The following is a 26,002-nucleotide window of genomic DNA, read 5'->3' on the forward strand; positions in this document are numbered from 1 at the left end:
CCTCTTGGAGTTGAGTGTTCCTCTCATCTGTGGGGGAAAGAGCAGGAATGATGCTCCCCCTTGAATTTCAGCTATGTAGCTCCAGGCCTCTTCAGGCGCTGTGGATTTGTGGGTCCACTCCATTACAAACAGACTCCTGTGTGGGCAGGCATCATCCCATGTCTGCCCCCTTCTTTCATCCTTTCTGTATGGAAACCTTGAGCAAGCTTGGGACTGTTGTCCACACCTGAGGTACAGAAAATTATCCCCAGCAGTGGATTCCTGCTTCTCAGCTTCTCCTTGCAGATTTCTTAGGCAAAAAACCCTGACAGAGTCCCCATGCTGAAACACACACTGTAGCATGTGACTTCATAAAGTCAAAACATTGCTTCTGATAGTTCTCACTCTAAGGAACTTGCTGTGTAATAGAAACAGGATGGACTGCCCTGGGAAACATGCAGGAAAGATGTTGATGGTTTAACTTTGCTTGTTATAAAACAAGTGCAGTTATAGGAGGACAGCAGGCTCAAGGATGAAAGAGGAACTCAATGGGGGAATTGCAGCAGCTACTTTATTGTGGAAAGGTCAATGTTTCTCTGGGGAAGAGACTGCCAAGCTACAGCCCTACCCTGACCCCCCCTCTAAGAACAGCTCTTCCTGGTAACTTGAAATTTTGTCTTTTGTTTCTAAGAGATTTAGCTCTGCTCCCCCAGGAGGGAAGGAACTTTGTTCTCAGGAAGGAAGCTGGCTGCAGCTACATGAGGTGTTTCTTTGCTCTTTCAGTGCTGCCCACATGCTCCCCCTTGGACTTCCACTGTGACAATGGAAAATGTATCCGCCGGTCATGGGTCTGCGATGGAGACAATGACTGCGAGGATGACTCTGATGAGCAGGACTGCCGTAAGTCACCTGTCTGAGGGAAGAGGGTGGGTGCAGTGCCTGCCTGCTGTGACTGGGGAAAGTTGACCCTTTTTATTACAGCAATGTAAGAGTCTATCCACTGAATTGGACCACTGGCTTGTAGTAAGCTATATTCTGCCCATGACAGAGGTGTGTACCTGTAAGCCCTGCTGCCTTGGCACCTGGCTTGCTGTTCAGCTGCCTGTCTTGGGGGAGGGGATGATTCTCCATCCAGCTGTAGAACCGTTTATGCCCTGCAGCCCTGCTAGTTAATGTCCCATGAAGCACTTCCCTGAGCTGGGCTCTTCATGCCCTCCCCTGTTAGTGGAAACACCTAACCCCTGCCAAATCCCACTGAACTGCCTGTCTGGCTGACTTCCTGTGGCCTCAGGTTCCACTGTCTGACTTTTCTGCAGTGCTGGCCTGTCACCAGCATCCTGTCCCTTCAAACAGGGCTCCTTGACGAGAGGGAAGGTGCTGTAAGGATACTGCCTACACAGAGTTGTATGCATGGGGCTCCAGAGTGACTCTCTTGGAGGAACCCCATCTGAAGAAATGTAGAAATAAAGCTCTTGACTGTAAAGTATTCTATGTCCACTGCATTCATGGAAGTTAGTTCACTTTCTGATCAGTATATCCCTGATCTTTGCCTGCCTTTTTGGGCAAAGAACTGGGAAGCAAAGTTCAGGGGTTGACATCCTGTGTGATGCTCTGGAATGCAGGACTAAACTCAGTTTTCCAGTCCATTCAAATATATTCATGAAGGAAAAGATATGTAGGTCTGGGTCTCTTTGGTTTTCTGTTTTTCATAAAAGTTTGAAATGCCCTCATATCTAAGATAACAGTGGAGAAGGGTGTGATCAAAAGATTTGGAGACCAATGAAAGGAGAAAGAAGGTTCTGTGCATGAGAGATTCCTGGAAGGTTATTCAGGCTAGCAGTAACCATAGGAGGGTTTCTGTTGGACTGGAGTCCTCAGGTGCTAAATTTGCAGTCCTTTTCGTTTCCTTACTTGTCTGCAGACAAGCTTCCTTAGGAGACTTCCAAGGAGAGTGGAATGAGGCTCCAAATTCTGAGGTGTTCGCAAGAGGAAGTTCAAATTTTCTCTCTCCCTCTTCAGTGAACATGTCCTTTGTTTCGGAGACGGCTTTGACATTGTTGTGAAAGAAGGTGGAAATACAACACTGCTAGCAGTTACCTGTTAGATAATGAGAGAGACTATTAACTCAATTGAAAAGAGGTTTGGATTACCTTTTTTCTGTGCAGGGTTATCTTCAGTCTGTCTTGGGACAGTGCTAGAATACATACCAGCATAGGATGGGTGGCTTCATCTCTCTGTTCCAGCTACTTCCTTCAACCTAAACCTCAAGTTTTAGAGCCTGCTGTACTGTTGCTGTGTGAACAGAGTGGAAAAGAGACACTCAAGGAATCTCCCAGTGGCTCCCCTGGTATTTGTTAGGAGAATCAGCTCTCCAGCATCACCGTGTCCTTGGAGGATGATGTTGCTTGACTTGTAACATGTCACACATTTGGTGTTCTGCAAGCTAAATCTTCTTGCCGTGCCTTCACCTTACCCCCGTTGTGTCCTTGCAGCTCCAAGGGAGTGTGAGGAAGATGAGTTCTCATGCCAGAATGGATACTGCATTCGCAGCCTGTGGCACTGTGACGGTGACAATGACTGTGGGGACAACAGTGATGAGCAGTGTGGTGAGTTAATGTAAATACTGCCTTCACAGTACTTCAAGAGGAGTTATGAGTTGTGCAGAGTCCAGCCTTGCAATTCTAGGATTCCCAGAACTCGGCTAAGGCTCCCAGCTGGCTTTTCTGGGCTGAACTTGTGGGATATTCCATTCCAAGGGTTGGCTGCTTAGGATCTTGGGCTATGTGGCTTACCTGCCAGGCAAAAAATATCACTTGAGACCTTTCCTTCTTTGACATGGGATTGTGAATTCCCCTTGGATTCCTGTTGAATCCAGCACTCTGTGTCAGTTCAGCAGTGAACAATGATGGTTTTGCTCAGGCCCTGCCTGACAGGGATATGTATGGTTTAATGAGCAGTCTTGTTTGTGGGTGCCCTAGGAGCTTCAGGAGGATGTTGTGGTGTTTTCCTGGGTACTCTGAGAAAAAGCCAAGGCTTTGTTTGCATTGCTGTCTCTGCAGATATGAGAAAGTGCTCAGAGAAGGAGTTCCGTTGCAGTGACGGCAGCTGCATAGCTGAGCACTGGTTCTGTGATGGGGACACAGACTGCAAGGATGGCTCAGATGAAGAGAATTGCCGTGAGTGCTTTTCTTTGTAATCACAGGAAATAGCCCTTTGGACCTGCTCTTGCCTTGGGTTTTGGCATGTTTTCTGCAGCAGAGATCAAAAGAAAGTTAGTTCTGCCTGTACTGGCAGCTATGCTACCTTCTTCTGCCTACCCCAGAGGGCACAAAAGAATGGTGTCTCTCTTGTGTTACCTCACAAACATACTTCAATTGTGCCTTGCTGCTTCTTTCTTCCTATAGCTGTGACCTTGGGTCAGAGCAGGAGTTTATACTTTACTGAATATAGCTCTCTATAAAACTGGAGGAGTTGAAGGGCAGCTGGAAGGCGAGAATACTATTCCCTTCTTTTTCCTCTTGTCTGATTCCAGACTGAAATTTTGGAAATGGAGACATACTCTGCTTATTGAAACCACCCTCAGGTACTGCACACTGAAGGCACCTCCTGCCTGCCCAGTCTCCCTTCATGTAAATGCTTTTTGCAGGATGTTGCCCAGCAAGTGACCCATGCTGAAGGAGGGGGGTGGTGTTGGGGCATGAGAACCCACAACAGTTGTTTCCTTCTTCACCTTCACAGGCTTGTAGCAAGTGGGACCGGAGTTTGTGTCCCTTTCTAACCCACACTGCCTCTCTCCTGAGTCTGTGAGCACTGTCCATGTCTCTGGAACTTGCAGTGGTCCCTTCCCCCTCCCTGCTCTCAAAGGCATTTTGCAGAATTTGTTCTAGATAGCAGGAAACTTCAAAAGGCTCTGGGAGGGGGATGAGGGCTGCCAGCTCCTGAAGGGCAGGGGGAGTGGATGCATGGGGGAGTTGTCTTTTATCTTTCCAGATAATGAGACTTGGCAGAAAGCCAGGGGCTGCAAACATTTCTAAGCCAGGAAAGGACTCTAAGAGGAAGCCAGCCTCTCTCCCTCTCCTTTCGCTCTCTGCCTTTCTTGTTCCCCTGCCTGTCACTTCACCGAAGGCCATGAATAGACCCTCAGGAAGGGAAGAGAGATGTTCCAATGTTGCCTCCTGTGGGAGTGGAGGGGCACCCAGAAGTGGTGTCCCTGTTTCTCTGAGCTGAAACGCTATTTCAGTCCTAGCTGGCAGTTGTCTCTATAAGACATTTTAAGTAACTTGCTAAGAAGTTCAGTTTGGCTACCTCCTGTTCTTTTACCTTCATCCATGTGGTTGTCATCTTTTTCTTATCTGCAATCATGTTTGTCACTCGTCTGGGACAAGGTGGGATTACACACTTCTTTTTTGTCTGGGTTTTTTTCCTTTGTTTCTTTTGGGGATGTGTGTGTTACAATGGAATCACACAGCATGATAATTTAAGTCACTGATTTAATTTTCTCAAGGAAATGAAACACTCAGGCTCTTTTTGGTGAGGGCCACATTAACACACATTTTCATATCCAGCCACTGACACTCACTGAATTAAAGTTCTTAGCTCATGCCTTCAGGCTGTGCCCATTTCTTCAAGTTGAACAGGCAGGTGTAGTTCACTTCGTAGACTACTCTTTCTTTTCAATCTTTCTTTTCCTTTTTGTTTAATAGATTTATATTCAGAACTCCTCAGCTGGGAGACTTGTATATCTGAAAAGTACAGTGCATTCTCCAAATAGTATGAGAAGAGGTGTCAGATTCTGTTGTGTGGGACTCAGAATATTTTTCATGCCTTCCCACTTAGTGTACTGTTGAACAGAGAGCAGTAGGCAAATCCTTGACCATTAGTTTGTTTGGCTTTGCCCAGGGTCATCTCTCTGGCAGTGCTCCTTACTGAATAGGCATGGTTGTTTTGGCCAGAGCTTGAGAGGAAAGGGAGACTGAAATCCTCAAAGGTCAGGTGCTGGCCTGGACACCCTGCTGCTTGCTTGCTTCCTTTGGTCTTCAAGTGCTTATTTTTGTTAAAATTTTAAAGGAATCATTCCTTAGTTTAACCTTGCATTCTGACATGCCACGGTCCTTAATATGCAGTTATCCCTAAGGTTTCTTTATTTTTCTGTCTACCTATTTTCAGATTTATTAAACAATTTAAACACTTTTTTGGCACTAAGATATAGCGCTTCAAGCATAAGATGGAAGGTGACACTCTCGGATCCTTTTTGAGACTTTCCCATAAATTCTTCCTTCAAATCTTTTTGCTTCTCTGGAATTTAATGGCTCTTGAAAAGTTCAGTGTTTATAGCCTGATATCCTATGTAACTTTTTTTAAAAATTGTATTTACTGGATCGTCTCCATGAGTCTTTGCATATGAGTTTAACCTGCTTTTCAATGAAGCAAAACCAGCATTCCTCTCTGTAATACAAATCATGCAGAGATGAGCAGCAATGAATACTTGCCAATCCATTATGGGGCTGAGAAGGTTGCCTCTAAACTAGAGTGTGCCTTGTCACCTCACATATTTTTTCTTTGATTCCCTTGTTAGCATCAGATGTTCCAGCTGCCACCTGCAGCTTGGAGGAGTTCCAGTGTGCATATGGACGCTGCATCTTGGACATCTACCACTGTGATGGTGATGATGACTGTGGGGACTGGTCTGATGAATCTGACTGCTGTAAGTTAGCACAGTCCTTGTCCAAGAATCAGAGTTGCAAACTTAAATGCATTTTGGGTTGGCTGGAGAAGGGGTTACAGTGTAGATGGCAATCTAATTGTTCACAGATAAGCTGGCTCCTTCATTATTAGGGGTTATGTTTAACTCTGGAAAGTGAGAATAGTGATGAGAACTGTGTAGTCAGTGGACTTCTGCTTACAAGAATTACTACAGTTTCCAGAAGAAATCTATTCAGGACCAAGTTCCTTAATAATGGGGGGTAAGGGTGAAACTGAGGAGCTTTGGGGATTGTTGCATTGGTCTGAGTTTGCTTTTTCTGTGTTTTATCATTTCTGCAGCATCTCACCAGCCTTGTCGCTCTGGAGAGTTCATGTGCAACAGTGGCTTGTGCATTAATGCTGGCTGGAGGTGTGATGGTGACTTTGACTGCGATGACCAGTCAGATGAGAGGAATTGCAGTAAGTGCTGGGAACTGGTGGAAACATTCTGTTTCTGTGGATGCAAAAGAGTGTTTGGGACAGTTAGCTTTAGAATTGGGTCTCTTCTGATCCTTCTTGCTTGTCTGATGTTCCTTTTCTGGGCCCTCAGCTACGTCTATGTGCACAGCTGACCAGTTCCGCTGCAAGTCAGGACGCTGTGTCCGTCTGTCCTGGCGTTGTGATGGGGAAGATGACTGCTCTGACAACAGTGATGAGGAGAACTGTGAGAACACAGGTTTGACCTGCTGCTTTGATGCTTAATAGCTAATTAAGTTTCCATCCTGATGGTAGTAGGTAGTAAAGTCTCTTGTGTTGCTTCAGGGACTTCAGCCTAGAGTTTCTGTCCTTCCCAGAGAATGGGATCTGTCTTATATGCTTGCCAACTTGTGCAGGTCTGTGTGCTTACACTAACTTAGGTGAAGGTGTTTTCTGGTCAAGTATCCTCCTGTCTTGTCCTTACACTGTGAATTACCACAGAGCTCCGGGACAATTCCATTCAGACTTGGAAACATCAATAATGTACCAAGTTACTACCTTTGTCACATGGGCTATACCAACTTATGCCTTCTAGGTAGTTCTGGATAGCTTTCCTGTTGCATTGTGAAGTTGCTGAACAATTCTAGCAGACAGTAGAATCAAGGAGGACATTTAGTGGAAGAGAATAACAAGACCTTTGTTTTAGAGGATTAAGGGTGTCAGCTTCCCCCTTAGACATTTGCTCAGGAGTTACTTTTTCTAGTATTCATTTCACATATTGCTATTCCTTTGTGTGATAGTGGTTATGGGGAGCAGGAGGGTTTTAACATACCCTAGTGTTATGGTAGGATTCAAGGCATGTCTAGAATCTTCTCTTTTCCTTAAAGTCTTCAGGATGTCTGTAGGTTTTGTTGAGGACTAGAGTGTGCTGGTCCATGAATTGATCCTAGTGTGTGGAGCCCAGCTATATGTACTGATCCTTCTGCATCAGTTTATTCTGAACAGTGGTTTTAGGGGTAACATAATGGATTTGTGAAACTGTACCTCTTGTTTTGGAGCTGTTGAGGAGTGGAGAGTGGCTGTTCTATGAGGACAGCTGAGCTCAGAGGAGCTGGAGAGGCACACTTTGTAGTCAGTTTGGGAGCAGCTGCTCTCAATTGGTCAGCTGTTGTGAGCATCAGTGTGGTGATCCTGGAAAAAGCAATTGTACTTAAAGACAAGCTGGTAACCCTGTTTCCTCATCCTGATAACAAAGGTATTTAGAGGTACTGAAAGAAGCCAAGTCAAACTGCCAGAGCCATTGAAATTGACTATCTCCATATCAAACCAAACACAAGGTGCAGTTACTGTAAGGTTAGTTGTGCAGTTCTACGTTAGGTCTATGGTGACAGTGAAAGGTCTATGGTGAAAATGAGACTGGTTTTTCCAGGAAGTGTGCTTACTCATCTAAGCGACATAGTGTGGTGTCCCAATGTCTGTAGCAAGAGTTAAAATCCTCTTGGCTTTAGAGCAGAGATATATTTTTATTGGCCACAGAGAAGATTCCTAAAATGCTAGGCAATCAGCTGGTGTAAGGATCTTTATGTTCAATGTGACAAATGAAGTCCAAGTTTCAGAATCCTTCATATACAGTATTCCTGTGCTCTCAAAAGTGAATCTGCATGTTGTCTGGTTTTGTGTTTGCACCTGGTATGTCTTTAATTCTTAACTCTTTTTGTTAATTTCACAACTACCCTTTTCCACACTGTTTACAGGCAATCTGCCAATCTGATTGTTTCTCTGCTGGTAACTGTATTGTCCTATTATCTTTGTAAGATTATCAGAGGGTGATGATTTAGGGACCGGTAATCAAGTTAGCTCAAGAAGTACAAGAAGTAAGAGGCAACAGGACAGTGCAATTATTGCTGAAGAAACAATCAGATTGGCAAAGTCCCTACAAACAGTATTACTTTGCTTACAAGAATTCTGTGCAGTCTCCTTGCCAACAGCAGAAGTTGAAGCGTGTAGGTCATGTGAAATCCTGTTGCCTGAGCTCAGATTTCAGGGATGCATGTAAATCTCATTCCAAGTCCATCAAAGTACAGCTAGGGCTAGACAAGATGTTCCTTCCTAGGCAGGCTCAAGATCCATAGCTGTGCTGGTGTGACAGATCAGATTATGAAAGTGAGGAACCGACTTCTCCTTTGCACATGCTGAGTAGGATTGTGGATTCTGAAATCAAAGGGAGCTAAGCCAGGACCTTCCAGTCATTCTAAGAGAAACTAGTCAGAAGAAGTTCACAGTAAAGCAACAGTGGACTCAGACTAGCAGAGAGTTTGCAGACCTCCAAATCAGCATAAAAGTATGCAGAGCAGTAAGGACTGCTAGATGAGCTGAATTTAAAGGAAGAAGTAGTAATGTATTTGTGCTCATATGAAAAGTTTGTTACAAATCTTGGAAAATATTCTGTATTCTTTTCTTCACCATAACTACTGTTCCATCAGTAAGCTGTGATGTGCTACTTTTCCCTTCTTCTATTGCAGGCACCCCTCAGTGTGCCCCAGACCAGTTCCTGTGTGGGAATGGGCGTTGCATTGGCCAGAGGAAGCTGTGCAATGGAGCAAATGATTGTGGAGATGGCAGTGATGAGAGCCCACATCAAAACTGCCGTAAGTCCTCCCAAGTTCAGTCTTAGACATAAATGGAAGCCCATTAATGTGTGGGAGTCTGTCTGGTGTTACTGAAGGATGTGTGTAGGAAGGAAAGTCTGAGCTGTGATAATGGGAGCGAGTTAAAGATTGAGGAAAAAAACCTTGTTGGTTTTGCCAATTAAAGACTGCACACAAGGAATGATGGGGAAAAGATTATGATCTCAGATATCAGCATTTGTCTGCAGAGACACTGAATCCTAAAAACATGTTAATCTGACCTCTGTTGTCCTGTTCAGTTGTGGCCTGCAGAGGAGAGCTCTGGCTGCAAAGAGGAAGCTTCCAGCGCAGCTTGTGTCCTCCCCCTCTTGTTCAGCCTGCTTTGAAGGGTGACTGCTGCCTAACAGCTGAAGGCAAGAGCAGCTGCCTTGTGGTTTCTGCTCAGTTATCTTCACATGTTTCTTCCGCAGGTCCAAGAACAGGGGAGGAGAATTGCAATGTCAACAATGGTGGCTGTGCTCAGAAATGCCAGATGGTGCGAGGGATGGTGCAGTGCACTTGCCACACAGGTTACAGGCTCCTGGAAGATGGCCGATCATGCCAAGGTGGGTTTTTGGAGCAGTAGCCTCCTCCCTGCTGCTTTGGTATGTTTGAAATTAGTGGCTATGATAGGGTGAAAATCAGAGTATGAAAGCAGATGCAATCTACCAGTGAGATTTTTGGGTTAGTTGATGATCTATCTAATGGTAACTTTCTCTGTAACATGCAGATGTGAATGAATGTGCTGAGGAAGGCTACTGCAGCCAAGGCTGTACCAACAGCGAAGGAGGCTTCCAGTGCTGGTGTGAGCAGGGCTACGAGCTGCGCCCTGACAAACGTAGCTGCAAAGCTCTAGGTAAAGGGGAGTTCAACCTAACAACACAACTGGTGTGTGTCTGTTGGTCCAGTTCTCATAATGATGTCTTTAGTGCTTCACTGGCAGCATTGTGCTGTTCACAAAGAAACCTGTGAAGGAAAGGAAGTACCTGTACTTGTGTTAGATATGCCCACACTGTTGATAAGTGTTTGTGAAAATTTTATATGATTTTGACCATGGAGAGAGGTACTACACTGTTTCCTTTCCCTGCCAGGGAGATGATCCTTCCTTTTCTTCCTAGTCCTTTGTCATTTCTTGTGACTCAGAACCTGGGACAAAACAAGCTTTCTGTCTCTGTTCAGGAAGTGTCTTAGCCTTTCCAATGAGTGAGGTTGTATCACAACTCCTCGTGGTTTGACCCTTGATGCTGTTCACTAATTCTGAATGCTGTGAATGGCTGCTCTATGGAGATCTGCTGGGTTTTTTTAAAGATACCTATACACTTCTTTAACTTTATTCCTCCTCTAATGTAGGAGCTGAGGAAATAGAAATTTCACTTAAAGACTTTAGATTTCATTAGGAATTCCCCTAGTGATATCCATAAAGGATGTTAATATTTTGAGGATGGTTTTTTGCAGTGGAAATGTCTCTTGAGTTTATATCGGGCTGAGGCAGATTTCAACTGTGTCCTGTCTGTAGTAGAAGGTGTAGTAGAGCATGTGTGTTTGCATGGCTAGGAAATGCGTATAGGAAAAAGAAACTCTAGTCCAGCTGCCAAGCGGCTGTCCAGTGATGTAGTTTCAGAGGCTGAGGGGAGGCAGGCTTAGGTAGGACCTGGAATGATTGCTTCTTGCTGAGTTAATGTTTGCCAGAAGGTTTAAAACTGCTCATCTTTGAGTTAGGACTATGTATAGAGGATGTAAAAACACTCTCTGAAGTGTTTTGCATTTGAGGGTTGATTTCTGCTGCCAGTACTGCAAAACTCTGTTCTGGGACTTGGTGCAGAGGGAATGGTAGACAGGACCCAGTCAAATGCTGTCAAATACTCCAATGCTGTCTTCCTGTATATTCTTAGGGCCAGAGCCCGTGCTGCTCTTTGCCAATCGAATTGATATCCGACAAGTGTTGCCTCATCGCTCTGAGTATACACTGCTTCTGAACAACCTGGAAAATGCCATTGCCCTTGATTTCCACCACAGCAAGGAGCTGGTGTTCTGGTCTGATGTCACACTTGATCGCATCATGAGGGCCAATCTGAATGGTAGCAACGTGGAAGAGGTGGTTTCCACAGGGCTGGAGAGCCCAGGTCCGTGACTGCAAAAAAGGCAATGGTATAGGGTGGGTGAGTGGAGGAGAGTGGGGACCCAGCATTCAGAACAAAGTGCATCTCCCTGAGGAAGGCTATGGGTTGGATGGAATGGGTGTTAGGTCAGTGTCCCACTGGAGTTAATCTTGGCTGGCAGAAGAAGAAACTGGGCCTCTTCTGAGGTGGACAGAGAAAAGGAACTATTTTTCTGTGCAGATCCATGGTTTCATTCTGTACTTAATTCTGTCTTGTACATAGGTGGACTTGCTATTGATTGGATTCATGACAAATTATACTGGACAGACTCTGGGACATCTCGAATTGAGGTAGCAAACTTGGATGGCACTCACAGGAAAGTGCTTTTGTGGCAGAACCTGGAGAAGCCCCGAGCAATTGCCCTACATCCTGTGGAGGGGTGAGTGAAAATATGGGAAACCAGGGGGAAACCCCAGTGAGCTCTCCATGTACGTGCTTTTTGTTGAACATAAAACCACATTCTTGGTCGCAAAGGTTACCTCAAGACCAAGACTTGAGTTGGCACTGACAGTTTGGGGAACCTGGCAATGTTGGGACCCTTCAGAGCCTTAATCTGCTCTGGGCCCTTCAACTTTCAGCAGGCTGGTTGTTACTTTTCACTTCTCACATGGCTGTGACCCAGTCTCATGCTCGAGGTCGCAGGACTGATGTTGCTTTGCCCTGATAGGGAGTGATGCTGGGTGCAGTATGTGGGCCACAAGTTTTCTAGCTGTCTCTCCCTGTCTCCTCCAGTACTATCTACTGGACTGACTGGGGCAACACTCCCCGCATTGAGTATTCCAACATGGATGGCTCGAATCGGCGCATCATTGCGGATACACACCTCTTCTGGCCCAATGGACTAACCATTGACTATGCAGGACATCGAATGTACTGGGTGGATGCCAAACATCACGTCATTGAGAGGGCTGACCTTGATGGACGCAATAGGAAGGCTGTTATTAGCCAAGGTAAGTAACAGGCTTTCTCCAGGGAGTGCTTTCTGCAATAAAGACCACAGAGTAGCACAGTGCTGATCTGAGCTTGAGACACTGGCTCCTGCATCTGTGCTTGTCTCCTCTTCTTTCACTGTGGAATGAATTCTGTCACCATTGAGGGATGGAGTTTGCCATCCAGTCATCAGTGGCTGAATCAAAAGCAGGTTGAGGGAGGTGAGTCTGCTCTTGTGAGACTCCAGCTGGAATGCTGCCTCCATCTCTGGGGCTCCAAACATAAGAAGAATATGGAACTGTTGGAGGAAGTCTAGAGGAGGGCCACAAAGTTAATAAGAGGATTGGTGCACTCCCCTACAAAGGCTGGAAAGAAAGTTGGGGCTGCTCAGCCTTGAGAGGAGAAGGTTGTGTGGAGACCTCATTGCAACCTTCCAGTATCTGAAGGGAACCTACAAGGAAGCAGGAAGGGGACTCTTGATCAGGAACTGTAGTGTTAGGAGAAGAAGTACTGGATACAAATTAAAAGAGGGGAAATTCAGGTTAGGTATTAGGAAGACATTTTTCACTTTTGAGGATGGTGAAGTGGTGGAACAGGTTGCCCAGGAAGGTTGCAAAGGAGGTTGCAAATGCCCCAACCCTGGCATTGTTCAAAGCCTTGAGCAACCTAGCCTCGTGGGAGGTGTCCCTCCCTGCCTATGGTGGGGGGATTGGGACTAGATGATCTTTAAAGCCTATTCCAGCCCCCTAATGTTCTATCTATGATTATAGGACAGCAGAGAGGAATTGTCTGTTAAATTAGTGTAAAGTATATTTGAGCAGGTTGAGTGTGGTGAAGCCTAAGGGGCAGTGAAAAGAGCATTCCCTTGTCTCCTTGCTAGCCTGAGTCATGTTAGACGTGATCATATTCCTGTATTGGATGTCTATTGCAGGGCTCCCACACCCATTTGCTATCACTGTGTTTGAGGACAGTCTGTACTGGACAGACTGGCACACCAAGAGCATCAACAGTGCCAACAAATTCACAGGCAAGAACCAGGAGATCATCCGCAACAAACTCCACTTCCCTATGGACATCCACACGCTGCATCCTCAGCGTCAGCCAGCAGGTAACTGCAGAGCGGGTAGAAACTCATTTGAGCCAGTAGAAGACCCGGAGCCGCCCACTCCCTGTAAAGCCGGGAGATGACATCCTGAACCCAGCATGTGGATGAACCCCCACCTGTGCCCGGGGCTGTGGCAGAACTTGCTCTACCGCCCCCGCGTTGAGGTCGCTCGGCCGGTACCTCGGAGTTGAGTGTTACCGCAGCTCCCCCTGCTGACACCGGGGGTGGAGGCCTTTCAGTAGGAAATACTGGGGGCTTGTTTACACAAGAGAAGTTTTGGGACAGGGGAAAAATCATAAGTGGACGTCATGATGACTGACATCTTCCTTACTCCTCTTCAGTTGCCATTATCTGCTCTCGAAGTGCATTGAGTTAAATGTTCATTTTAAAATTGAGCCCTAAAAATTGAGTTAGTTTATATGTTTCCTTATTTTCAATTAACTTCTGGATTGGGAAGTTATATCCATGTGGTCTTGACACCTCAGCTAGTGTTTTTCCTCATTTCTTTACTCTTTGCTTTATGTGTGGTTGCTCTTGTCTTTGGCTACTTGAGCAGGGAGAAACCGTTGTGGGGACAACAACGGAGGCTGCACGCACCTGTGCCTGCCGAGCAGCAAGGATTACACCTGCGCCTGCCCCACGGGCTTCCGCAAGACCAGCAGCCATGCCTGTGCCCAGAGTAAGTGAGGTGGGACCACGTGCTCAGATCTTCAGCGGGTGGCAGAGGGCTGGCAGTGGGACTAAGCATCAGCAGTACTTGCTTCCAAGGAAATGCAGCTGGATAGACTGAGATAGAAGTATTAAGGGTCCTGCCAGAGGATGCTTCACCTTTTTGACGCATTCCCCTGTTCTGTATTCTCACTGCCCTTACTAGGCTTCATGGGTGGGGATGCAGACAAATTTTACCCTTTGTCCTTATTTCAGGGCTGCTATTGGGACCATGCTACCTGGCACAGCTAATTGTTTTTCTGAAATTCTCATAATGGCTGTGTCAGTGATGAACAAAAAAGTCCTCATCATTGCCACATTTCTCTTAGTTTGCAGCTATGTGAAAGAACTTGACCAACTATCTCCCAGATTCTCAAGAGCTATTTTAAAATAGCTATTTGATTTGGAGGGATGTCTGTGCCATCCTTTGAAGAATATGGTTGCCCTTGTTCCCTCAGCATAGGTTACACCCCAGAAGAGAGCTCACAACCACTCTGACCCCCCCTTGCCCATCCTCTCTCAGTGGTATTTTGCTTCCAGTAAAAAAAGACCAAAGGCCTGCCAGTGAGAGATGATGTAGGTAGTTAAGGTTGTGGATGTAGCTGGGAATTGTCTGTCTATCACATTATTGTTGAACTTAGAGAAATTAAAAGAAGACCTTTCGACCTTTGATCAGGTCTTGACAAGTTCCTGCTTTTTGCCCGAAGGATGGACATCCGTCGGATCAGCTTTGACACAGATGACCTGTCAGATGATGTCATCCCCCTTGCTGATGTCCGCAGTGCTGTGGCTCTAGACTGGGACTCAAAGGATGACTATGTCTACTGGACAGATGTTAGCACTGACTCAATCAGCCGAGCAAAATGGGATGGATCGAACCAGGAGGTACAGTGTTCACTGTGTGTGGAGGTCATCTGGCCAGGAGACTCCTGGAACACCAGATTTGAAGCCACTGGGATACACTGGCTTTTTAAGGCGCTGCAGTTCATGGTGGATCTTTTGTTCATTAGTTTGCCTAGTTCTGACAAACTAATGAGATCGCTGCACACAACATAAACAATTGGATGCATGGAGAGCCTTGAATGGAGAACATGAAGCATGGCCATTTGTGGGCTTTGTTCAATTCCTTTGTTGTAGCCCTAGAATCTGAAAGGAAGAAGTATTAAATCCTCTATTACATTCTACGTTTGGAATGAGAATCATGCTCTTCGGAAATGCTTTCTGCACACACTTCTAGGCTGGTGGTGCTATAAACAAGGCAAACAATTCAAAGTTTGGATTTGCAGTTTGTACAGGCACAAAAACAAAATAAAAGTTTCTCCAAATAAAACCCTTATTCGGACTTCAAAGTCCTTAATGTTCTCTTGTATGGCATTGCTCTGCTCAGGCTTTTGCCTTTTGAAAGTTAACATTGTTTGTGAATGGGTAGTGCATTGGACAAGTGGTTTCTCCCTAAGGTCTAATTTCACTGAGGATTTTTTCTTTATGTTTTCATTCAGGTTGTGGTGGACACCAGCCTGGAAAGTCCAGCTGGACTTGCAATTGACTGGGTCACCAACAAACTATACTGGACTGATGCAGGTACTGGGATCCTCTGCTTTACATAGACTTCTGTCTTCCTTATTAGTCATAAAAACTGAAAATCAGCTGGGTAGTTCTGTCTGTTTCATTCCAAATTTATCTAATTTCTGTGTAGCAGAAAGATGGAGTTTCATGTCATGTGCTTCTAACTGAGTGTGAATTGAGGCACAACCCTTAGTTTAATTCTCTTTGCAGTATCCCCAGTACTAATTCTACAAAAACATTTGTCACTGTTGTCTTGCTGCCGAGCTTGTGATTGTGTGCATTTATGTATCTTCCATCAGTGTATCTTGGGGTGCAGCAGGTCATACTTGGAGCATGTTCCCTGCTCATAGTCATAGTTAAGAGACATGTAAGGAAGATTATTCTTTTCTAGCTGTTCTCTCATGGCATGGGGGCTTAGGTAAGAGGTGGATTATATACAGGATTCTACATCAGTGACAGCCACAGAGGTGACTTTAGAGGATGGAAAGTGACACTTTAAGCCAGATTTCTTACCTATCTTCCAGCTAAGAACACAGATGGATATAGGGGAAGAATGCACTGTTGTATGGAGGTTTTTTTGCCTTAGCTCTTGCAATTCAAATTTCATCCCTGTTATTTTCTCTCTTGACTTTTGTAGGAACAGATCGGATAGAGGTGTCCAATACAGATGGGACCATGAGAACTGTTCTAATATGGGAGAACCTAGACAGACCTAGAGATATTGTAGTGGACCCTGTTGGAGGGTAAGAGAGTCTTTCTTCTGGGATGACATAACAATTCTTGCATGTCTAAAGACTTTCTGGTTCTTTGGTTTTGTACCATTTTCTTTCTCACTGGTGCCATTGTTCTACAACCTGCTAGTGACTGAAACTAGAGATGTGAATTTAGATGCTAATAGAACAAGATAAGAAGAGGTAATTCCTGTTGTGCTGTGGAGCTTGCAGGAACTGGCTGGTGTTTTCATTTGTTTATCCTGGGGATGTAATAACTAAAGATGTGGTATGAAAATGTTGAGAATGGGGCCATCTAGATATTTTCTATTTCTCTGTTGCACATATATGTTGAATTTGTATTCAAGCTCCCTGCTTATTGACTTGAGTTTCAGTCAGAAGGATGTTCTCAGACCTTTTGGAGATGGGGATAGGGTGGGTAGGAAAAAGCTCACCAGCCATTGCTTTAGAAGTGTTTAATGTCTTGAATGAAAGAGTGCTATTCTTTCCTTGAGTGGATTACTGGAAGACAAATGCAGCAAGAGTGTAAAGGGCTAGTGGTGTACATTGCTAAATAATCAGTTAATTTTTAGACTTTGACCTATTTTCTTGAATTTTTTCCTACACATTGTAATTGGGCCAGCCCATGGGCAGTAGAAGGTCTATAAATTTGAGTATGATCTTAGGTACATTACAAGAACCCAAGGCTGGACACGAGAACACTAATACTTTAATGCTTCTTCCTGCTAGAGCCTGAAGGCACCAGAGTCACTTGCTTCTCTGGCAGTGAAAAAGTGTGGGCATTCACTTCTATCTGGGCTTCTTCTCAGGTTCATGTACTGGACTGACTGGGGAGCTAACCCAAAAATTGAACGTGCTGGGATGGATGCCTCAAACCGCTTGGTGATCATTTCCTCCAACCTGACATGGCCCAATGGCTTGGCCATTGACTACGAGTCACAGCGCTTGTACTGGGCAGACGCAGGCATGAAGACCATCGAGTATGCCAGTCTGGATGGAAGCCACAGGAAGGTAAGGAAGCCGTCTTTGAGGAGCAGCTCTGGGAGTCTGAACACAAAGTAATGATGCTTCCTGCCTCTTTTTCCAATGGAAAGGAAAATTTACAAATCAAAGTACATGGTGGCTTTTACTGAGAGAAAAGAACTCCTTTTCAATTTGAAACTGTGTGAGGGAAGTTTGAGGGCCAAGGTTGCCTCATCATTCTCCTTTTGCTGTGATTGTATGTTATGATGTTGAGAGGGAGCAAGGGAAGCCTCTTCTCCTTAGTGACTTCATAGTCACTTATATATATATGTATATAAAATATTTTTTAAAGGATTTTAATTTATATAATATTTTTCTTCGGGTGATGGGGGTAATCTGAGCAGGTGCTGATTGGGAACAATCTGCCTCACCCGTTTGGACTTACTCTTTATGGCGAGAGAATCTACTGGACAGATTGGCAGGCCAAAAGCATCCAGAGTGCAGATAGGAGAACTGGGCAGTCTCGGGAAACACTGCAGGACAATCTGGAGAATCTTATGGATATTCATGTTTTCCACCGGCACAGGCCACCAGGTACAGAGCTCACACCCAAGCCCCACTGAGCTGAGAGCTTGCTCAGGCTCTGCCATGTGGCATGTCTTTTCTGCAAGCAGCTGACCTGTCAGCTCTCATTGTCTTAAGTGTCTGCGTGGAGTATGAGAACGTGAGAATTAACTCTTGACTTGGCATTTGAGGGCATTCTACAATGTGTTTCTATAGCTGCTGCATCTCTTTTTTGTGCCAGTGCTGCTGGCTCATGGATTTCTCATCCTCTTTTCTGTAGTACATACAGCATGTGAAGTTAACAATGGGGGCTGCAGTCACCTGTGCCTTTTGGCACCTCTTCCAAAAGGCTACAGCTGTACTTGCCCCACAGGGATCAATCTGCAATCTGATGGCAAGACCTGCTCCCCTGGTGAGTGTTCTCTGTAGAATCCTCATTGCAGTTTTGTATCAGAGCTATATTTTGCCTCTGCCGTGTTAGAGAAAAAATTTCACTTTTATGTGCTTACCTGCTTTATGCCTTGAAAAACCCATTTGGTGCCTGTACCTTCAATTTGAGTGGGAATTACTGTGAAGAAGCTTACTGATAAATGGATTGATGAAGGAGACATTTTTCTTGAAATTATGTTGGCCAAGTGAACCAAACATCACATTTTTTCCCAGACTTTGCCCTAATATTGAGGTGAATTCTTAAACTACAAGGTGATATATTCTTTAATAGATCTGTATACACTCCTCCTGTTGGACCACTTCTGTGGATGGTGGAAGGCACTTGGCTTCAGGCCATAGTACATCCACTTTTCCTTCCTAGGAGAAAAAAAATGACTCCTAATTTAAATTTCCCACACATATTAGCAGAAGTAACTCTTCTGTGAGGGTTATGCCTTTCAACTTGGATGTAAAGAAGCATTAAGTGATGCTCAAAAAAGTGATGCTTTTGTACACAGACTGTCCATAAGCCAAGATCTATCTAAAACACTTTCCCTTTTCCACTGAAGTGGTTGTAAACTCTAGAATACTTGATAAATTATGCCTACAGTTGACTGAACTTGTTCCTCACTAATATGTGTCCATTGTCCACTCTGCAGGAATGACCAGTTTTCTGATCTTTGCCAGAAGGACTGACATCCGAATGGTTTCTCTGGATATCCCCTACTTTGCAGATGTTGTTGTCTCAGTCAATGTCACCATGAAGAACACCATTGCAATTGGAGTGGATCCTCATGAAGGTTTGAACTTCTTACTGTATCTGACTGTGTTTGAAAGGCAACAAGTAACTTCCTATCTAAATGCCTGAGTAAAGACCCAGCCACAGATCTTATTGTAGGCTGTGGATTTGGGTAGGTTTTTATTTTCCTTGTATGTGCTGCAGATAATTTGTTTCCAGTGAGGAAAGGAATATCCTTAGAGGAAAGCAGAGAACCCAAACTATATGAAAAAAACCTGCCTGCAATATTGAGTGGGGTCCCTCTGCATTTTGGATTTAAGAAAGTTCCTCTTGCTGAGGCCTTTTCCAACAGTAGAGCTGAGATGCTGGTTGCTCATGTATAGTAAACATCTGTTGCTGTGCTGGATGTAAACACTGTTGCACTGTAAGGTAGATGATCTCATTTAGAGAAGTCAGATGGGGAGCTCTACTACTAGCTGATGGTTTTCGGTGTTCTCCGTGTGAAGGTCAGATCTTCTGTAAATGTCCTACATATTTTGGGGAGAGTTTGCATTGTTTTATCACTCTAGCTTAATAATCTTGTGCTCTTATTATTCCTGTACAATCAGGTCCAGTTTGAATGGTGTAGCAGGTAGTCAAACACATGGATCTGGTTTTTAAGGATTTTGCTGTTTGGTTGTTGGGGTTTGGTTTGGTTTTGTTCTGGGCTTTTTCAAATTTCTCTTTCTTCTTCAACCCAGGAAAGGTTTACTGGTCAGACAGCACATTGCGGAAAATCAGTCGCGCTGCACTTGATGGCTCACAATTTGAGGACATCATCACTACAGGTGAGGGAGATTTTGATCTGAGAGCCTCTTGCTTCTTTGCAGTATGAAAAGAGAGATTCACTGATACACTGGTAGAATATGTTTTTGGTGGAAAGGCAAACAAAGCCTAAAGAAGTTGCCTACGAGATGGACAAGAGAAATACTAGAAATTCCTGACTACATTGGGAGAAAAAGCAGTGACCAAAATGTTTTGCTATTTTCTCAGGTCTGTTGACTACAGATGGGCTAGCTGTGGATGCTATTGGCAGGAAGATATATTGGACAGATACAGGAACAAACCGGATTGAAGTGGGCAACCTCGATGGCTCCATGAGGAAAGTCTTGGTCTGGCAGAACCTGGACAGCCCTCGGGCAATAGCTTTATACCATGAAATGGGGTTAGTGTTGTCAAGAGATTGTCTAGGAGTTACACAGGACTTCTGATCTCCTTTTCCATAATACTTGCTGACTTTTCCCCAGGTATATGTACTGGACAGACTGGGGTGAGAATGCCAAGCTGGAACGCTCTGGGATGGATGGCTCTGCACGTGTGGTGCTCATCAGCAACAACTTGGGCTGGCCTAATGGACTGGCAGTGGATAAGGCTGGGTCCCAGCTGCTCTGGGCTGATGCACACACAGAGGTCTGATTCTGTTCTTCAGTGTTGTTTATCATTGGGTATTTGGTAGCCTGGAGGCTGCTTTGAAGGTCTTGAGCAAGTTGTCAAAAGAGCAAGGTTTTCTGAGAGTATGGGCTATGGAGGGAGGGTGAACCTGAATAACATCACTTGCTGAGACTGTTTCCCACTTGCTACAATAAGTGCTAGCAAGAGGAGAAGTGTTTTGAGTATGGGCTGACGTTCTACTTCTTCCCGTAGCGGATCGAGGCTGCGGATCTCAATGGCGCGAACCGCCACACCCTGCTGTCTCCGGTGCAGCATCCCTATGGCCTCACTTTGCTGGACTCTTACATCTACTGGACTGACTGGCAAACTCGCAGCATTCACAGGGCTGACAAGGACACTGGTGCTAATGTCATCTTGGTGAGGGCAAACCTGCCTGGCCTCATGGATATTCAAGCTGTTGACAGGGCACGGCCCCTGGGTAAGTTGCTTCCCAGTTGGCGGATGGTGGTGGTGCCGAGGGGAGTCCTTCAGAGCTGTCATTGGAAACAGTCCTTTGGTGTAAAGCAGGAGTGATAGAGGGACTTCCCAAAAATCAGCTTTTCTTCTGATGCCATCTTTTAAGGCATCGCTTCTTCCCTCTTTAACTAATTTTGCACTCCTCCCTGTTTACCCAGCTCTGTAGGTCTAGTGTTGATTACTGCATGCCTTTTGACCCCTTTGTCCCGTTTCCTTCATTGGATTGCACTGACAACCTCATTCTTGCACACAGCAGAGCCACTTTCTTAGGACAGCCGAACAAGTCATGCCTTACTACATGTCTGGCTTCACCAGACTGTACTGACACTGGACAATTTCCCTTCTTTAACTCCAGAAGACTAATTCTTCTTAAACCAGTTGCTGAAATATTACTTCAAGCTCTAGTATTATTTCCCAATCACTGCAGGCTTCATCTTCTTGTCTGCCTCTTTGCTCTGCAAAATCTCTGCTGCTTTAGTTGCTCTTAATGTGTCATGTTGTCCAACTATTGTGTGCCAGAGTCAATTCTTTGTTACTCTTTGGGGATCCTATAACACCCTATCTTGCCTCCTTGCTTTTCAGTGGAAGTTGTTGCTTTGTGCTATGGTTTTATTTCTGTAGAATTTCCCCAATACATACTTCTATAGAAAACTCTGCTGCTTTTCCTGTGGTTACTAACAGCAGAACATCACTCCTGATTGCGTAACTTGGCAACATAACTTAAAGCTCACCAAAAGTCTAGCCATCATATCCACATTGTCTTCTTCCTACTCCCTGCACCTGTCTCCTGGGCTTATTCCCTCCTAGTAAATGTATGCTGGGTTCTTTGCAATTAAAAAAAAAAAAAATATGACCCTAATATGTCAGGCATTTCCAGCAGGCTTCTCTGATGCCTTTGTTTACTTGCCACTGTGTGCAGCTAAGTTGAAACAGAAGCTTCTTTGTCAGCCTGGCCTCTGGTACATTGTCACACTATTTCCCTACAGGGTTGGGTCTTTCTGTCAGCATTACCATTTGTAGCAGTAATAAAGTTAAACTGCAGTTGCATAAGTTTGAGAGCATTTAGCTGTTTCTTTTTCCCTGGGAAAACTATGATTAGCAAGGAATGCAGGTTAAGATTTTTCTTCTAATGATCCCTCTTCTTATGGACCTTCCTGTTCTCTTTGCCAGTCATGCCCATACCTACTGTGAATCTTGCAGAGGGGGGAGAGCATCTCTATACAAAGGGCTGTAGATTCCCAGCAAGGCTGGGATGGTAAGGATGAACTCAGCTGCTAGCAAGTTGTACATGTACGTAGCCTTTAAAGTAAAGCTTTGGTCTGTGAGATCCTAAAACTACGCTTTCCCTGTTTCTAAAGGCTTCAATAAATGTGGAGTTCATAATGGTGGCTGCTCCCATCTTTGCTTACCTCACCCCACTGGTTTCTCCTGTGCCTGCCCCACTGGCATCCAGCTGAAGAGAGATGAGCAGACATGTGACTCTTCTCCAGAGACCTACCTACTTTTCTCTAGCCGTGCTTCCATCCGTCGTATCTCGCTGGACACCAGTGACCACACAGATGTGCACATACCTGTCCCTGAGCTGAACAATGTCATTTCTCTGGACTATGATAGTGTGGACGGCAAGATTTACTACACAGATGTATTTCTTGATGTTATCAGGTAGGTGCCAGTGAGCTGCTTGGCCAGTGCCCAGGTCACTCAGTGATTTGTGCTGTGTGCCAATAAACTGGGGAGACTGAGCACTACTCCAGTACTTACACCTTGTCTTTGGTACACAGCATCATTCTGAAGGTGTGCTTAACCTGCTGGAGACAGGGGCAAAAGTATTATTACTTTTTAGGAGGTATTAGTATGTAGTGGCCCTGTGATTGATAGAGATCCAGCTTTCCAGAACTACCAGTTCCTCACTGCCCTTTGTCATTGATTTTAATCCAGGCGGGCTGATCTGAATGGCAGCAACATGGAAACTGTTATTGGTCAGGGTTTGAAGACTACGGATGGCCTGGCAGTGGACTGGGTTGCCAGGAACCTCTACTGGACAGACACAGGACGCAATACCATCGAAGTGGCTAGACTGGATGGAAGCTCCAGGAAAGTGCTGATCAATAACAGCCTGGATGAACCTCGAGCCATTGCTGTCTTTCCCAAGAGGGGGTAGGTGTGGGGTTTTTGGTGGGGCAGGGGGAAGGGCTGCACAGAGGCAAGCTGGAAGAGGAGGTTGTGGAAGAAGAAGAGATGTGCCATGTGAATCTGCCGGTACCAGTAAGAGGTTGACTTTGAGTGACTCGTAGTAGTGAGGCAGACAGTGAATTTGAAGGTTGGGCAGATAGCTGTGAGAAGCAGGCTACAGACTATATTATCCTTTTTGAACCTGAAGAATCTGGCAGTTCATTCGTAACTAAGACTTTCCTTAGGCCAAGTGAAATGGTCTTTTCTTCTTACACTTGCCTTTTATCTCTTCAGGTATCTCTTCTGGACAGATTGGGGTCACATTGCTAAAATTGAACGGGCAAATTTGGATGGCTCTGAACGTAAAATCCTGATTAACACTGACCTAGGATGGCCCAATGGATTGACTTTGGATTATGACACCAGGAGGTCAGTGAAAGATTTTGCTGTACTTGCATAGGGTTAAGGGACGTAATGAATTTTTTAGCACTCTTAGCTTTATTTATTGGAGTAGCACTGTGGGTTTGGGTTTGATTTTGGGGTGTTTTGGGGCTTTCTTCTATAGCTTTTATTTCCTGATTCATCTTATGACTCCATGATCTTGGTCAGCAAATGACTAGAAAGTAAAGAGAGGTTGTCTAGGTGGAAGCTCACCTCTTTCCCTGTGCCTTCAGGATATACTGGGTGGATGCTCACCTTGATCGCATAGAGAGTTGTGACCTCAACGGGAAGCTACGACAAGTGTTGGTCAGCCAGGTGTCACATCCCTTTGCTCTGACACAGGTGAGAAGATTTTTCTGCTGCCACCATTCTCCCTGGTGTATTGATGAGTTTGTACAGTGGAGTTGGGGAACAGGGAAGTGTTACAGTCTGAGGAAACCAAGATGGCTGAGGGGATAATACTTAAATCTTCTCTGGAGCTAACAAAGAAAGTTTGTCTGCACTGTGGGGTGTAGACAGTCATCTTCTTTACAATAAGAGGGTAAGGGTTTGGAAAGGCCTTTGTTTTGGGCCTTCTGCCACTGGGATGTGTTTTTTATGGATACCCTGTGTCTATATGACTAAATATGCTAATAATGGCTGTGATTTTTCTTTGCTGTCTCCCTGAGCAGCAGGACAGATGGATATACTGGACTGACTGGCAAACGAAATCTATCCAAAGAGTGGACAAATACTCTGGGCGGAACAAGGAGACAGTCCTAGCCAATGTTGAGGGATTGATGGATATCATTGTGGTTTCTCCTCAGAGACAGACAGGTAAATAGAAGGACCTTGATTCAGGCAAATTCTAATTGTAGACCAAAAGAACTCTAGAACCCCACTGCACTATTATGGATATCAAGTAAGGATGACATCCTTTTTTATGCTCAAACTATTCACGCATCTTCCCTTAGCTCATTCCTTGTCTGCCTGTGACTTTTCAGTCAAGTACATCTTAAAGGTTTTCTCTTAAAGCTTTGATTAGCAAATGTCACTTTCTTGTTGTTCACCCAACATTGTGTTAAAGCAGAAGAATGTGAGGTTTTGGTTTTGTTTTCTTTTTTTTTTTTTTTTTTATCTCTGCAACTGTGTTGTCTGGGCTTCTGTCTAAAGATTTCCAGTACCTTCCTTTCAAGACTGCCCTAGTCCAATTCAGTGTTTGGTTATTGTCATCAATTTTAGCAATCAGATAACAGGCCAAAAACAAAATAACTTGCTGGATTTCTAAGAAGTATTTCTGGCTGAGCAGCAAAGAAGGTTGTTGCTCTGAGCCCCTTTTTGTTCAGATGTAACATATTTAGAAAATTGTTTGTTCTTTCCAGGTAGTAATGCTTGTGGAGTGAACAATGGAGGCTGCACTCACCTCTGCTTTGCCAGGGCTTCTGACTTTGTCTGTGCGTGTCCGGATGAGCCAGATGGGCGGCCCTGTTCTACGAGTGAGTTTACTGATTGTCAGTTGGGTAGTAGCTCCCATAAGTGAGCCACTGCTACTGCTTATGCAGTGGCAACCAGAGCAGCTGAGGCTCTCCAGTGTATAGATCTTATGCAGTCATATATTGGAACTGAGGCCAGTGGTTGGGAGTAAGCCTTCTTGTCCTTTCTGCTGACAGACTGGGTTTGAGAAGGGAAGGCTGCTCATATAAGCTATAGAGAGTTTTGGAAATGGCCTATCAGACTTATCTGTCCCACAAAGTTGGAGTCCTGCTTATTTTTCTCTCTTGTTCTAGTTCCTGGTGTGGTGCCCTCTGGTCCAGAACCAACCCGTGTAAGTGAGAGAAGTCAAACACCACCTGGCAGACTAGGTACTTCAACAACCAAACCTCTCACATCTCTGGAAACAGTGGAAGGAAAGTAAGTGTTCTTGTTCTCTTGGAATTGGGGTGGGAAAGTCCCAGCTTTTGCAAGGTTCTACATGGAAGCCCCCTCTGGTTACAATCATCCGAATATGTCTATCCCTAGCCAAAAGAGGATATTCCAGCTCCAGATTTCACATTTTTAATGAATGAAACTATTATGACAAAGATGCAGTTGAGACGGCAAAGAGCCATTGTTGAGATGGCAAGAAACAGCTGGAGATCCTTTCTGTCCATGTTGTTGAAATATGTGTGTGGGCTGACTGTACTGAAGTGTTAAAATCCACCTTTAGCTGATGTGTCATAATTTGATTGATTTTTGAATCTCCTAATTTTGAGAACCTATTTCTGAGAGGAGGACAGAGGAGTCTGTTGCTTCAATTCACTGAAACATCTCAGACTAGACCCACACAGCTGAGGAAATGGTTCTGCCCTGGGAAGGGGATAGCTTGCTTGGGGCAGAACAGAATCTTTGCAGCTCTAACATTGAATTTACAATGCAAGTAGTTAAGAGACTCTTTTCTGCTAATTCCCTACAGCCTACTATTTATACAGCTCAGCAAAAGAGTGGTTCTATAGTATATGGTTGAGTTATTTAGAGAGCAAAACTTGCACTTTGTTGAGTATGATTTATTGGACAGAAATGTCTTCATGCTGATTCTAAGACATTTTGATTTTTGCTTCAGCACTGATGCTGCAATTTGTTTCCTGAAAAATATGAGTACACCTGTGTACCCGAGAGGCAAATCTAGAATTAATTGGATATAAAGATACTGCAAACCAATAATTGATATATCCATGCACACCACCTGTATGTATAGTTGTCTCTTCTCTGGATGCAGAATACTGAAG

The 26,002-nt window shown here is 44.7% G+C and overlaps 1 protein-coding gene across 1 annotated transcript in view; it reads left to right on the forward strand.

Moving 5' to 3' along the window:
* The window catches only part of LRP4 (LDL receptor related protein 4), an 83,421-nt gene that overhangs the window by 50,785 nt on the left and 6,634 nt on the right, over positions 1-26,002 (forward strand). The window contains 32 exon segments of the mRNA XM_036384113.1: positions 763-879; positions 2,472-2,585; positions 3,039-3,155; positions 5,555-5,683; positions 6,022-6,141; positions 6,272-6,397; positions 8,661-8,786; positions 9,236-9,370; positions 9,535-9,660; positions 10,697-10,927; positions 11,186-11,342; positions 11,696-11,913; positions 12,825-13,001; positions 13,555-13,677; positions 14,383-14,591; positions 15,206-15,287; positions 15,910-16,015; positions 16,813-17,014; positions 17,371-17,560; positions 17,811-17,942; positions 18,619-18,759; positions 19,439-19,525; positions 19,731-19,902; positions 19,985-20,147; positions 20,382-20,607; positions 22,004-22,307; positions 22,584-22,802; positions 23,112-23,246; positions 23,492-23,600; positions 23,930-24,074; positions 24,620-24,733; positions 25,025-25,148. Coding sequence (XP_036240006.1) covers positions 763-879; positions 2,472-2,585; positions 3,039-3,155; positions 5,555-5,683; positions 6,022-6,141; positions 6,272-6,397; positions 8,661-8,786; positions 9,236-9,370; positions 9,535-9,660; positions 10,697-10,927; positions 11,186-11,342; positions 11,696-11,913; positions 12,825-13,001; positions 13,555-13,677; positions 14,383-14,591; positions 15,206-15,287; positions 15,910-16,015; positions 16,813-17,014; positions 17,371-17,560; positions 17,811-17,942; positions 18,619-18,759; positions 19,439-19,525; positions 19,731-19,902; positions 19,985-20,147; positions 20,382-20,607; positions 22,004-22,307; positions 22,584-22,802; positions 23,112-23,246; positions 23,492-23,600; positions 23,930-24,074; positions 24,620-24,733; positions 25,025-25,148 — 4,876 coding nt within the window.

The sequence above is a fragment of the Molothrus ater genome, chromosome 6 (assembly GCF_012460135.2).
Source record: "Molothrus ater isolate BHLD 08-10-18 breed brown headed cowbird chromosome 6, BPBGC_Mater_1.1, whole genome shotgun sequence".
Taxonomy (NCBI): domain Eukaryota; kingdom Metazoa; phylum Chordata; class Aves; order Passeriformes; family Icteridae; genus Molothrus; species Molothrus ater.